The following is a 13,535-nucleotide window of genomic DNA, read 5'->3' on the forward strand; positions in this document are numbered from 1 at the left end:
TGATTAACATTCCCTGAAACAGTCAATGTGCCCCTTATTCGATTAATTTTCATCATTTTTGTAATGATTTTTGTCATGTTTTTCTAATGTGAAATTACATATACTTTGTGCTTTTAATCGCATGCAAGCAAAAAATGAGTTTTATTTTTTTAATTACAATTGCACAGTTTTGCAGCTGAACTCTAGTAGCACAAGGCTTTTCTTTTAAAAAAAATCGGTTAACTCGATTTTGATTTTGTTATTACAAGTAAATCGGTCGGTTCGGTTTTTAAAAAAAATGGTTCGGTTTTTCGAAATTCGACCGAACCGACTGAATGCTGCGAGTGACATTTGTCGTTTCAAACATTTCAAAATTCACTCAGGTCTCCGAAAGATTGGCCAAATCAAAGGAGACTCTTTTTTTCTCAATTATTATCACCATCAATCAGAAAACCCTAAAATTTGTCTTCAACAATTTATGTTTTGTGTTTCTTTACTCTGAATTCGGATTCGAGCATTCTGTTCGGTAGAATGGGAGATACGACGAGGAAGATGGATATGGAAGAGTTGATGAAGTACTGCAACAACTTGATTGATTTCTTGAAAGACGACAAGGATATAGTTGGTCTCCAGCATTTTCTGCGCCATTCCAAAGCTCTTCAGTCTCAGTGCGATAAAGATTTCAACGAAGTACAATTGTCCATTGAAGGTTATTATTTTCACTCCAATCGGCACTGTTTGCTGCATCTTTTATTGGGTTATTAAATGATTGGACTTGATTTAAGTTCTGCCGGTTATTTAGTCTTTTTTTTTTTTGCGCCACACCTGTTCGCGTATCGAGCAATGACATATTTGGTAGTGTAGTATTCCTTCATACTGATTATCCTCTAGAATTTCTGTTTTAATGCTGCAATTCGTGTTTAGTGGAAGCCAAGAAGTACAATGATGGTTAGAGTTCATACTGTTTCATTGATTTGTTGATCTGTTTTTAAGAATATAAATGTTGGCAATCAGTTTGACAGACAAGAACTAGGATGTGAGTTGTGTTTTTTGTGCATAATTCTCTCTCTCGAGCTCAGGTATAGCATTTTTTTTGCTAGAAAAGCTACTCTCTTGAGTCTTGACTATCAACTCGATTAGAGCTGCTATGCGCCTATGCCACAAGACACAAGAGTGCAAATACTAAATTTAGTCCTTGTGATACAATAAGACTTTTAAAGGTGATTTGAGTTTCTTCGTGATTTTGATGCCGGTTTGTTCTTGATGATGCTTATAAGTTATAAGTAACTGAACCTTTTATGCCTCGAGTTGTTATCATCGGTAGAATTATGTCTGTGTATTTTGTAATTTTCTGTAAATGAACATATTTATTTGGTTTTGGAGATGCCACTCTCTCCCAATATGAGTTGATTATTTTTTCACTACCGTTAATTAATGATATTTGTCCCAGACTACAAAAAGAAGATAGAAGCATGCAAGCAGAAAGAATCAGATGCAGAATCCGAAAGCATTGCTGATGTAGAGCTAGATTTGCTCGAAAAAGAATTGGAAGAGAGACAAAAACTAGAACGAATGCTTAGAGAAGAGCTTAGATAAGTATTGGGTTCATGTTGCTGATTATATTCAGAGTCTTGAAATACTACTTCCCATTTTTGATTTTGTTTCCAATTACATTGTTTGACTTCCTCTATTATAATCAACACAGTAACAGTCAATGGAATTGATGATCTAGAGCTTCAGAGGGCCTCTCTTGAAGAACAAATGCAGACCCTAAAGAAATCCGAGCAAGATGAACTGAGATCTGAGTAAGACTTATTGGAAAATTTTGGGTATTTCAAGTGCTGTTGTGTTGTCTTATGCTAAATTTTTATTTGTTTCTGTTTTTGTGTGTTCCAATGTTCTCATGGCTTAAAATGAGTGAATTATTATCCCAATTTTCTTCTCGACCCTCAACAGCTAAGCAATTTTCTTTTATCTTGCAGGATGAAGCTTTCGATGCATGCGTCTGTCACAAACATAATCCCAAACTTGGATGATCTATCCAAAATATCTGGCCGTATCCTTTTTGTTACTTTTACATTAGATTTTTCTCCGAACTTCTGCCTTAGTAGAAGGATTCTCCTTTAACTTAATGAGTCCAGATATCGTGGTGAGAGATAAGAAAGTTGTTGACAATTTTAAGTTCGATCCAGCAAAGCATTCTGCCTTTGATACATGTAATGGTGTCTGGAAGATGATAAAGTTGCAATAATCTGACTTCTGCTTTTGTATTTATTCTAACTAGTAATTTGTGGACAACTATTCAAATTATGATCTGTATCGGAACTCTGATGCCAAGCTTGCTCTTCATGTTGAAAAGTGTGATCTTTTATTTTTCTCATCTTTATTGTCTATGGTCTGATGCTTCTTTTGTCTCTGCGAATTGGGGGAAATTTCTAAATCTTATCAACATCTTGAAAAGTCATAATATATTCTTTGAAAGATAATAACTCATGTGAGCTGAATTATATTTCAAATGAATACATGAGGGGAAGATTTGGAATGCAGTTGAGAAGATCTGACCCCACAAGGCTATCCAAGTTTGAATCTAAACTGCCTCATTACCCGTTTTTCGTCACCAATTTCACCTCCAGATGATCCAGTTTCCGGGTTGTTTCCTGTATCCGAAGGCATCCCTCTGTATGGCACACTAGTGCAAGTTTGACTTTGTTTTAGTATTCAAAATAATGAAGAGTAGATAAAAGTGGAATGAATTAGGTCACTACATTGCCAGAGTTTGTTGAGAATTCACATGCTTGCTTTCTAAGAACTCACTTCTACTACCTGCACTGCAGTGTTAAATCAGAAGGAGCAGATTATACCAAATTTTGGTATTATACCGAAAAGGGGCATGGTTTTTCCGATACCAACACAATTGGTTTAAATTCAAAAATTTTATTAAAATTTATTATTTAAGGAGAGATGATTGTTATCAAATGTTATGTTTTCTTTTTTGATTTAAATCATTACATTGATGAGTTTATTATAATTTTTAGTGGGGAAGGAGAGTGTACACAAGCAGAAAGGCACTTGAAGAAAAAACAAACAACCGTTTGACCCAGGGCCCCAACTAAACACCAATTCTTCCTACTCATGTGTTTGTTTCTTCTTATTATTATATGAATATATATATTTTTTTCTTTTCCAATATTTTTCTTTTCTCCAAATCCAAACATTAATGTGAATTAAATTGCCTGAATAATGATAGCATTTTTATCCAAAACCTTCCCAACTTCTGATACATTCATTCATTGGAAAAGAAACAGACTCGAAAATTTAAATGATGATGTATAATTTCTATCAAAAGATTTTTTTTATTGAAAACAAAAAAATTTAAAATTAAAAAAAAAAAACTTCATAATGATTTGTTAGACACCATTTGTAGGCTAGTTCATGTAAAATAAAAGTAATTAATTAGCAGGGGTTAAGTTCAGGAGAAAAATTATATAAATAGGCAAGAATCGAGAATGGCCTTTCAAGAATCCTTCATAAACATGGAGAAGAGAAAACTAATCTCCTTGATCAACAACTCTATTCTTCTCCCAACAAAGTATACCATTGCTAGTGCTGCTTCACTTCTCAAAAATGGAGCCAAAGGTAAACTCATCTCTTCCAAGAAAATTTCTCAGCCATTATTTTTAGCAGCTTCTCTTCTCTGTAAGTCTTTTTATATCTCTTTAATAATGCAGGAAAAAGTAGTGGGTTGATTGCTCTATACAAAGACATGGAGGCTTGTGCCGGATACACGGATATACGGGTGATGTGGGAGATGGTACACACATCATATCCACCCGTTGCAGAGAGGGAAAGTAGCAGCAGCAAGGGCTTTAAGTTTTGGAAATCATGTTTTCAAACAGTATGATAATCGCATTTTTATTCAAAAATTTTGATGGGATTTGGCTTTGCTTCATCTTTTACTTGTGTACTCATTATTTTTTTTCAAAAACACGAGCCAAACGTCTTATTCTTGCGATTTAGAATCAGTTGTTTATGTTCTTGAAGTGTAACATAGCAAAAAGGGTAACACAGCCTGCTGCTAAACACGGTCTGCTAGTACAGAGCGATTTCTTATTGAAAACCAAACGATAATGACAGTAGGATAGATCTTGTCTCATACTTCAACATTCAACAGTAAGAAACCAAATAGCAGAACTGATAACTGGAACAGAATATCTATTCTAATATCTGTCTCCTTTTCTTTAAAGTACTCACGTCGCCTTAATGAAGCAGCATCTGATCAAAGTGCCACACACCTGCATGGTTAAAAAAGACTATTTATTTAGTCATCAGAGAGATTTTTTATGAAATTGTGAATACATCATGAATAATAGTGGGATATGGTCTTACCGTGTCCTTTTCCAACCCTCCTCAATTGAGCTACATATTCTGCAATTTTCTTTATGGCTTCGACCTGGAAAGTTCGAAACGAACTCGTAAACTCGATTTGATGCCTTTTTGTATTTTTTTATGCATTCTCAAGTGCAATTGGATTGGTAAAACAAAGTCCACCAAGTTGAAGCTTACCTGCTCCCCTAAAAACTCACTCTCTATGAAATCTGCCATCTGAGGGTCATTATTTTCATCTGCCACCTGTTTCAATCCGAGAACAAAGATCAGCAAACGACCAGAAACATAACTTAACGGCATAAAAATGTCTAGATATGCTTACACGGTGCACTTTAAGAAGTTTCTCATTAGTTAACTTCTCCAAGGACAAGGCAAGTTCCATTGCTGAATCAAGAGATCATAGAGAATTCTAGTAAGAACTCAAAAGAAAATTGTTATGGAATATAGAATATGATGCATTCCATTGAAAATTGGGTCCTGACACAAAATACATCAAAGAAAACGCGATATATGAGGTCCAAAAACTTACCATATAGTGCATCACCCTTCTCGATATGATCAAACTCGGTAGGTGGAAGCTTGATATGATTCAGGATAACTTTCCCCCCTCGCTTATTCTAAAATTTGTCAAAGTTAGAACCAAAAAGGTGGCAATCACAGTTACATGATGTCTAACTTATATAGTTTGATTCTTATGTTTTCTTCTGGTATGAGATGTGGCGATTGTATGTATTTTTGGGTACAAATCCACATGAAATTTCAAATGATTTCATCACATCTCTGTTGGATTCACCCATTACAACTGCATATCATACTATACCTGATATTTCATAAATTTTTCTGCATGTTCTCTTTCTTCTTCACTGGCCTCCTTGAAAAACCTGCCCACAAAAATCATCATAGTAAACATTAAAATCATGAGAAAAGTAAAGTGAGATAAAAAGTTAAGAGCAAGAAAGCATGTGAGTCTATTTCACTTACTTTGCTAGGCCTTTGAGAGCAACATTATCCCTGTCAAAGTAGGCATAAAGGGAGTGGTACACATAGGACACAGAGTATTCCACACTGAAAGAGAAGAAAATATCCATAAACTTCAGCATTTGAAGTATAATCACAAATGCTACTATTCGTATTCCTACGATGACTCAAATAAGAACTCGTGCCTTCTATACCTCAAATCATAATAACATATCCAACTTTATATTAACAGCATATGGAAGCATTCTTATGCAGGCAAAGTTTAGTAGTTTTTACTCGGGCTAAAACAAGCAGTATCTATGGTCATAGTTGAAATTTTGATACACCAAACGTGGATATGCTCCCTCAAAAAGGCCGGGAATCCATTAAAGATACCCCAGATTGTCCAGGAATCCAAGAATCTTGAATTTACCCACCGGATGAATAATCAACGTAAATCAACCCATTGTAGAAATGTAAATCTAACACCCAAGAATGTAAATAGAAACAAGAAGAGATTATCCAGAACTCACTTGATCTGCTCATTAATGGCATCCTCACACTCTTTGGAGTACCCCTGGCGAGCAAGTGAAACAAGAGGAGCAATCGGGACCATAAACTCATCTCTCTTAACCTCTTCAAACGGCTGAAAGACAAGGCCAGTGAGTGTCAAACTTTCAGTCTCGTTCGAGGCACTGGCCGCAAAACCTTTATCGCGTCTTCTCGCCAAAGAAAGACTCAATCTTGAGGGAGAAAACGAAGATGTAAAGGGATTCAAGCAAGGAGATGGTACGGTTGAAACGGCATTTGGATTGGTCAAATCTTGCAAGAACACAAGATTCGAAGAACCACGCGACGAAGGCATGGAAACAGCTGAAATCGTCTCAAGAAGCATCATTCTTTCTCTCCAAAAGATTTCAAACAGATCACAAAGAAAGGAAGGAATTGGGAGTTAGATTCACGCAAGTGCAGAATGGGGTGGCAGTGGAATTCCTCGAAAGTCCGGCGGCTGAATTATATAGATATGGCGAAGTCACGATTGTAAAGCTCTGGCCATTGAAGAAGTGACACGTATAGTACGAAAACGGGTCCATCTGGACATGGGCGTGTGGCAGGCTCGTGGCCTAATCCAGAATCTTGTGGTTTTTAAGGAAATATCCGGAACCCATCGGTGTCTAAATTCAAAAGGTATCTTGGCTTCATGTAATCTGTTCACACGACGTGGAGTGGAGTTCTTGAATTTGATCCGCTCATTTTTCACTGAAAGTTGCCTTCCCATCGACTGCCCTAAGCCAAGATCAATGGTCCGGATCATCTTTGCAAAGAGATCCGCACAATTCGATCTTCACCCGGACACTGTTTGGGTGGGGTAACGTCTACTGATTCCATGGGAAGATGTTATCTCGTTGCAGTGAGTTGTCAAAAGTTGTCGAAAGAGAACTTATAATTTATTTGGGAATTTTTCCAATTATATTTTTAAAAGCTCAACGTGATCGATCTATTTCAGATTTTAGAAAGAATGGTATATTAAAATATATTAATAGTCACAGCATGTTATCCAGCACCAGTGGTCTAGTGGTAGAATAGTACCCTGCCACGGTACAGACCCGGGTTCGATTCCCGGCTGGTGCATTATTCTTTTTTTTTTTTATTTTTAATTTCTTAATAATTTTTATAGCTAGACACAATTCATGATTCTCTTGGGCTTGTTTGTGGCTGCTACCGATTATATAGTTTTCAATTCGATTATGACAGAAGTTTTGAGTCTAGGGAGACATTTTATTGGTCAAAGGATCTAAATTTCTCGAATAGTTGATTTTGATGGACTTTTAGTTGTCGAAACACAATTCGATTATATCAGAAATTTTGAGTATTTAGAGGCACTTTATTGGTTAAAGGATCTAAATTTTTCGAACAATTGAGTCCGATGGACTTTTGGTTGTCGATATTCTCAAGACACCTTCTAATGCTTCTAGTTTTGAAGGCCGGATTTCTCCTCTCTTCTCCTCTTGTTTATGATGTAATTTCTTCCGACATTTAGTAATGAATTTGGCTTTATTTATTTATTAAAAAAAAAACAATTCCACCAACCATTCTTTAAAAAGTTAATCTTGGTTTATTTATTTCTGAATGTGAACTAATGTTCTTAATATTTGTTTTCAAAGGAAAAAAGAAGTCAGTACAAATCGAATATACAATTCACAAAATACCAGTCAATTGATATGATTTTCAAGCATGAAGCAAGTGAAAAGAATCCAACATCCCCCCAAGAAACAATGCTACAACTGGAGACGATAAAACCGGTTACCAGAGATTAGAAAGATACTAGAATTTGTCAACACCTATCCCATCTCTGAGTACCTCATATGCATCCCTGCTTCTGGTTTTCCTAATCCCAGCAGTGAAATGAAGCTTCGATTGTTCGGATGTAATACAAGTCACTTTAACCCAAATCATCACTTTAGTTTTGATTCCCTCTATGTCAGCCAGCTTACCCTTCTCCAGATATCCGGTTATAGTATTCGCGAAACGTAATACAGATGAATCCTTGTAACTAACCTCACAGATTGATGGAACGAATACAGTCAGCTTCTTTGTTTCCTCGTCGAACTCATAGTTCGTGGCATCTCGGGGAAATATTCCTATAGCCAGGTCGTACTCCTTGAGAAGTTCTTGCAGAGGTTTTTGCATCTTCCCTGAAATGACAAGTTCTCTGTCACACTTTGATGGAATAAACTCTGATTCAATATCAAATATTGTCATAATTGACAGATTTGAGGAGACTGTTTCTTAAGCTCATCCATGATCTCAACTCATGACTCTAATCAAAGGAATGACATCAATGCAACTTGAAATTCGGATAAATCATGTCTAAATAAAGAACTGATGCTTAAATTGGTGAAAGATTTCTATTTGCATTTCAAGCAAAGCAGCTTGATACTTTATGATATAGAAGAAATATATACAAACTGATGCGTTAGACCTAAGATTTTCTTTTGACAAGCAATTTGCAGAAGCTTAAAAGTAGAAATGCATAGAGAACAGGAAGAATAGAACCTTTCATCTTATTAACCAACCATTTGGCTCCCCCTTCGATACTATTCGATATGGACTAACAAAGAAGAAACAAGATTAGCGTCAGGAAAAAGATTGATGGGATGCAAGAAATGGACAAGCAAAATAGCTCAGAGGCGAATATAACTCGCTACAGTTGAATAAAATAACAGGCATTCAAGATCCAATGCGTCTTTTATGTTAAATGGAAAGATGATTCAATTAATCTCCAGGTTTCAGGCTTTTGCATGATGCAAAACTTCAGTGAGAAATAGAGGGGGAAAAAAACTACATTTTGAACTTGTGGTAAAAGAAAGTCCCCAAAAATTGAACAGCTGAGAATGCAATCACGATTTAATCCAATATGCATTTTGATATGTGTTCTGCATTTCTTCCACTGAAAAATCATATTGGTGCAAACTAAAATAGTCAAGAGGCAATTATCAAATCACATCACCTAATCGGCATTTGCAGCAAAATAAAAACTACAAGACGATTTCTCAATATCCTTTATAGTTTGCTACACACAATGTAAAAAGTTCGTCATTTATCCAACTTTCGGTCGGTCATTTCAAGGCACCAAAAATCCTGTCACTCTCAAATCAAAACACACGCACCGTCAAAAATTTTTGCAGATTTCTGAAAAACGAAGATCCCGATAACGTGAATTTCACCAAAATTCAAGAAATGATTCTGGGAAACTACAGTGCAAAAACTACAGAATGAGAGAGTCTTACATTAATCTCATTGCCGACCGAAGCAAACTCCTTGTTGGCTTTTTGTCCCAACCAATACGAACCCACCTTGTTAAATATCTGATCCATCAAAAAATTCACGAATATCAGTTTCTACAATGTGAGACGAATTCACAAATATTTTTCACTATCTGCGAATGATTCTGCGTCTTGAATTTTTTTCTCTCACGCAAGTCGTTCCAATTCAAAAGCGAGAGAAAGGCTTCTTTTGATCAAAAGAAGCCTTTTTGCCGGTAATGGATAAAGTCGAGACTTTCTAATGTACGGTGAATTGTTTTTGCTCTTTTCATGCAACCAGCGTCCCACAATTTCAAATGAAATTTTTGAAATTAAATCGGAGAATTGTTATAAATATATTATTATTATAGATGATTATTTTATTTAGTTAGATTTGGAAGATTCGTGATCTTTATAAATATGTCAAGATAATATCTGTAAAGATTTGTATTTTGTAATCTTTTTCTATAAATAGGATGATTGAGTTCAATAATAATTGCACCTGAGTATTGAAATTCTCTCTTCTCTCGTGAATTCTCTCTACTCATCTCTATATTTCTATTATGATTTATAACACGTTATCAGCACGATGTTGTAACCAATTGAGAATGAAAATAATTCTCGTTTTATTGATCCTATTGGAATAGCACAACATGTTGTCAATACTCAAATTTATGAGAGATATTCATTGGTGCTCTAGAAGTAGCACAAAGAGATATTCATTGGTGCTCTAGAAGTAGCACAATGAAAATAATTGATATATTGGTGCCCATGAAATATCATGAATATGTTGATGGTTATAAAGTAGCACAACATGATTTTATATTGAGAATTTGAAGAAATTCATTATCATGATACAATATACTGAGAATTTTGAGAAATTCATGATTTCAATTTTGATATATCGAAAGATATTCATGAATTCATGATATAATGTATTGAATATTGAGATATTCAATATTCAGATCTGATATAAGATCAAATATATTGATAATCTAAAGATATTCCTATTTATAATATAATATATTGAGAATCTTAATAGATTCACGATAAAGATGTGATATATGATTTCGTATATTGAGAAAGTGAAGAAACCATGATTGATATCTGATATGATATCAAATATCTACAAATATCATTGAAGAAATTGATTTCATGTCAAAATATATCAATATTGACATATTGATAAAAGGATATTGCAATATTGTATCAATATTGAAATATTGATAAAAATATGCAAGATTTGATAATATTCATGAAGAATATTAATATAAGATCCAAGATTTTGAAATATTCTCGAAGAATATAATTTAATGTCCTTTTGGTTGTTGAGAATCTTATGAATTGAGAAATTTAGTATAATTTCTAAAAGAATATCGATATATGATCTAAAATTGTTAATATCCATAAGAAAATATTATTAAAGATATATGTGAGATATATATCAAAAGATATTGACTTGATATCGATTCAAATCATATATTTGTTTTTAATGCTCTAGAAGAAGCATGATCTATTATTTGTCACTATTTTTATAAATAGCGACTTGATGTTCAATGATGAACTGCATAGACTATTGATTGAAAATTATGAATGTGCAGTAGTAAGATCGCAACACTATCAACCGGAAAAAGAAAAATAAATGTTAAACCCAATAAATTGGACCATCATCTATATTGGGCAACGACGATGATGGATTGATGGTAGCGTATGCATGATGATGTATATAAGTTGATTTATTACTAACTTCAACTCATTTTATTTATTTATTGAACCAATTTATTTTTGGTAAATTAATTTTGTATTTGTTTAAACTAAATTGTGAAAAACTCTAGAATGTGTTTTGTTTTGATTCACATAAATTATTTTGATGATATAAAATAAGAACTACAAATTTTGTGAATTTATTCTATTAGTCAATATATTGCATGAGATATTGATTATGCAATTTGGTGATAAATTTTTTGATTTGAGAATTTTTATATTTTAAGCATATATTGGGTTGTTAAATCTTTATTTAATAAAATTTGATTATGGATTTTAAATTCATCAATTTTGATTGTGGATATAAATTTTGGATTTTTTCAAAATCATTTGATTAATCTATCATTTTTTAAATAAATGAAAGAGTATTTTTATCACATTTTATTATCTTACATGTAGGAACATGAATTTAATGTAAAACGATATTCGTGATAGATCGAATGTTACTATTGAAGGTAAAAGATCTACTTGATGCATACAAGAATTTGAAAAGGTACAGTATTTTGTTCAAGGAAAGACAATTATGACAATTGTCTAATTAATGTGGTCCATTCTTTTAAGTAAATGTGAAAGTGCCAATGAACACAGTTGATACACTGTAGTTTATTCTTCAAGGAAGAATATGTCATCTCGTATGATCGAGATATGAATCATAAATTCGGCTCAAAATATTGAGATATACGTCATAATCAAGTATTGTCCTAAACGTTCATCGGTATCTCGTATCACTATCGTACCTGAAGTACGTAAAAAGATTTATTGATATCTATCAAGCAAGATATAAAAGTTTGTGGAGACCATTGATGTCTATCCAAATCATATGTTGATTGAATGTTTGAAAGATCTATAAGATCGCTTGATTGACGATGAAAAAAGATGATGTGCTTGATATTATAAAATAGTGATACACAATAATGACGTATATGTATTTTTTAATCTAGCAGATATTGATTTGGTTTAAATAGTATACTACAAATCAATATTTCTAGAAGAGTTAAAGAGCTCCAAAAGTATCATTGATACAAATACTTTCAGAGTTTGGCATAATGGATTGAATTGAGCATTCAAATTATATAAATAGTTGAAAAACTATTGATAGTACACAAAGTTGTTAATGAACAAGTCAAAAGTTTTTGGATCGATAAATATGAATATTTTTGAATCAAAGATCCAGAAAATTTTATGAATTCTTATTGTCTTATCAAATTTGATATCACTATCATTAGCTCAAATTGTTAGAGAATCCCCATATTATCTGGAAGGAATAAATAACGTGGGCCCACGAAGCGCAACATAATGTTTGCGAAAATACGTATTGAGAAAATTTTCAGAATATGTAATCAAGACAAGCTTGATCAAAAGAGGATATGCATATCAATTTCATGATTATAAATACATTGGTTTAGTTGATTTATTTTGCCTCCAATCAACTATTAAACCATGAGAATAAATGCGTCATATTTGGGGATATCTGAAATATATATTATAAATATTATGTCAAATGCTCATGTATTGAAAGTTAATATTTGTGCGAGAAATGCACTACAATAAATCTCTTGAAGAGATTGTAAATATGTTGGAAATAAATTAGATCTTATGATCAATTATTTGATCAATGAGATTTTATGACGCGAAATTCTCATTTGTTATTCTTGTAAAACAATGTTTCCAACATTGAGGGGGAGGAATTAGAAGCTACAAGAATATTTGAGATCGATCCCAATGAAATATGAAGTAAACATGATGTTCAAAGTTTAAATCTCAAATACATTATTTGATCTTGTTTATAAGATCGTTTAGCTTCATTTATGTTCAAGTTGAACAATATATATAAATCTTCTTTAGTGACGAAACCCCTTTAAAGAAAATGTGTGAATATCTCAATGTGAAAAGAATAATGGAGGTTGGCCGTTATGAAATAAATTAATGTCCTGCAGGACCATATATTATATTACTTGCAAGTAAATGAAAAAGACGCTAGAAGCGTGAACGGCCAGTTATTTCAATGAATCCATTTTGGATTATGTTATTCATGAAGAATAACAAGTATATCAAAATATGAGATTTCACAAATTATTGGGATCGAAATGATATAATCATTCGTGTGTTTTGCTATTACGCAAAATGATGATTATTTTGAACTACAACTTGTTGAACTTTCAATAACAATGATATGTGGCAATATGAGCAAATATTAGCAAAGTTTCTCAAAGTATTTCAAGCGGATTATGATAAAATATTTGCACTTATCGTGAATGCACTGATTTGATGGTGATAATATAGAAACATCCTCGAAAGATTCGATGCTCAAAATATTGTTTTTGTCAACTTGAAGAAGAAGAAAAGATATTTGGTCTTGAAGTACCATATATATGGCAAAATCAACATCTGAATAAATTTTTGGCAAAGTAGTGCATAAGATTGAAATATTAAGAGTTAATAATTGAAAGTGATGTTTGCAAGAGGGGGAACAATTAAAGTTGTACTCTTTTTCCCTTGTCTATGATTTTTCCCATGTGGTTTTTCATAACAAGGTTTTTAATGAGGCAATTAACAAGTATCGCAAGAGATGTCGTACTTTTTTTTCCTTCATTAGGATTTTGTCCCACTGAGTTTTTTCTAATAAGGTTTTAATGAGGCGCA

At 33.2% G+C, this 13,535-nt stretch overlaps 3 protein-coding genes and 1 non-coding gene across 4 annotated transcripts; 2 read left to right on the forward strand and 2 right to left on the reverse strand.

Annotated features, from left to right (window-relative positions):
* The first annotated feature begins 345 nt into the window (after positions 1-345).
* Positions 346-2,359, forward strand: LOC140884746 (kinetochore protein SPC24 homolog). Its single transcript, XM_073291594.1, has 5 exons — positions 346-688; positions 1,430-1,571; positions 1,683-1,784; positions 1,962-2,035; positions 2,121-2,359. Exons 1-5 carry the CDS (start codon positions 511-513, stop codon positions 2,228-2,230), a joined length of 606 nt encoding a protein of 201 aa, XP_073147695.1. The 5' UTR covers positions 346-510; the 3' UTR covers positions 2,231-2,359.
* A 1,693-nt stretch (positions 2,360-4,052) lies between these two features.
* On the reverse strand, positions 4,053-6,355 carry LOC140879748 (ferritin, chloroplastic-like). Its single transcript, XM_073283617.1, has 8 exons — positions 5,856-6,355; positions 5,347-5,430; positions 5,186-5,246; positions 4,895-4,982; positions 4,688-4,749; positions 4,543-4,608; positions 4,366-4,429; positions 4,053-4,271 (listed from the first exon to the last, which is right to left on the reverse strand). Exons 1-8 carry the CDS (start codon positions 6,218-6,220, stop codon positions 4,237-4,239), a joined length of 825 nt encoding a protein of 274 aa, XP_073139718.1. The 5' UTR covers positions 6,221-6,355; the 3' UTR covers positions 4,053-4,236.
* Positions 6,356-6,883: 528 nt separating this feature from the next.
* TRNAG-GCC (transfer RNA glycine (anticodon GCC)) lies at positions 6,884-6,954 on the forward strand. The gene has a single exon. It is a non-coding gene; the product is annotated as a tRNA-Gly (tRNA).
* Positions 6,955-7,508: 554 nt separating this feature from the next.
* LOC140879749 (uncharacterized protein At5g01610) lies at positions 7,509-9,412 on the reverse strand. The gene is made up of 3 exons (XM_073283618.1): positions 9,114-9,412; positions 8,380-8,434; positions 7,509-8,018 (listed from the first exon to the last, which is right to left on the reverse strand). The coding sequence occupies exons 1-3, from the start codon at positions 9,198-9,200 to the stop codon at positions 7,648-7,650; spliced, it is 513 nt and encodes a 170-aa protein (XP_073139719.1). The 5' UTR covers positions 9,201-9,412; the 3' UTR covers positions 7,509-7,647.
* Positions 9,413-13,535: the final 4,123 nt, after the last annotated feature.

This window comes from Henckelia pumila, chromosome 2 (genome assembly GCF_033568475.1).
Source record: "Henckelia pumila isolate YLH828 chromosome 2, ASM3356847v2, whole genome shotgun sequence".
Taxonomy (NCBI): domain Eukaryota; kingdom Viridiplantae; phylum Streptophyta; class Magnoliopsida; order Lamiales; family Gesneriaceae; genus Henckelia; species Henckelia pumila.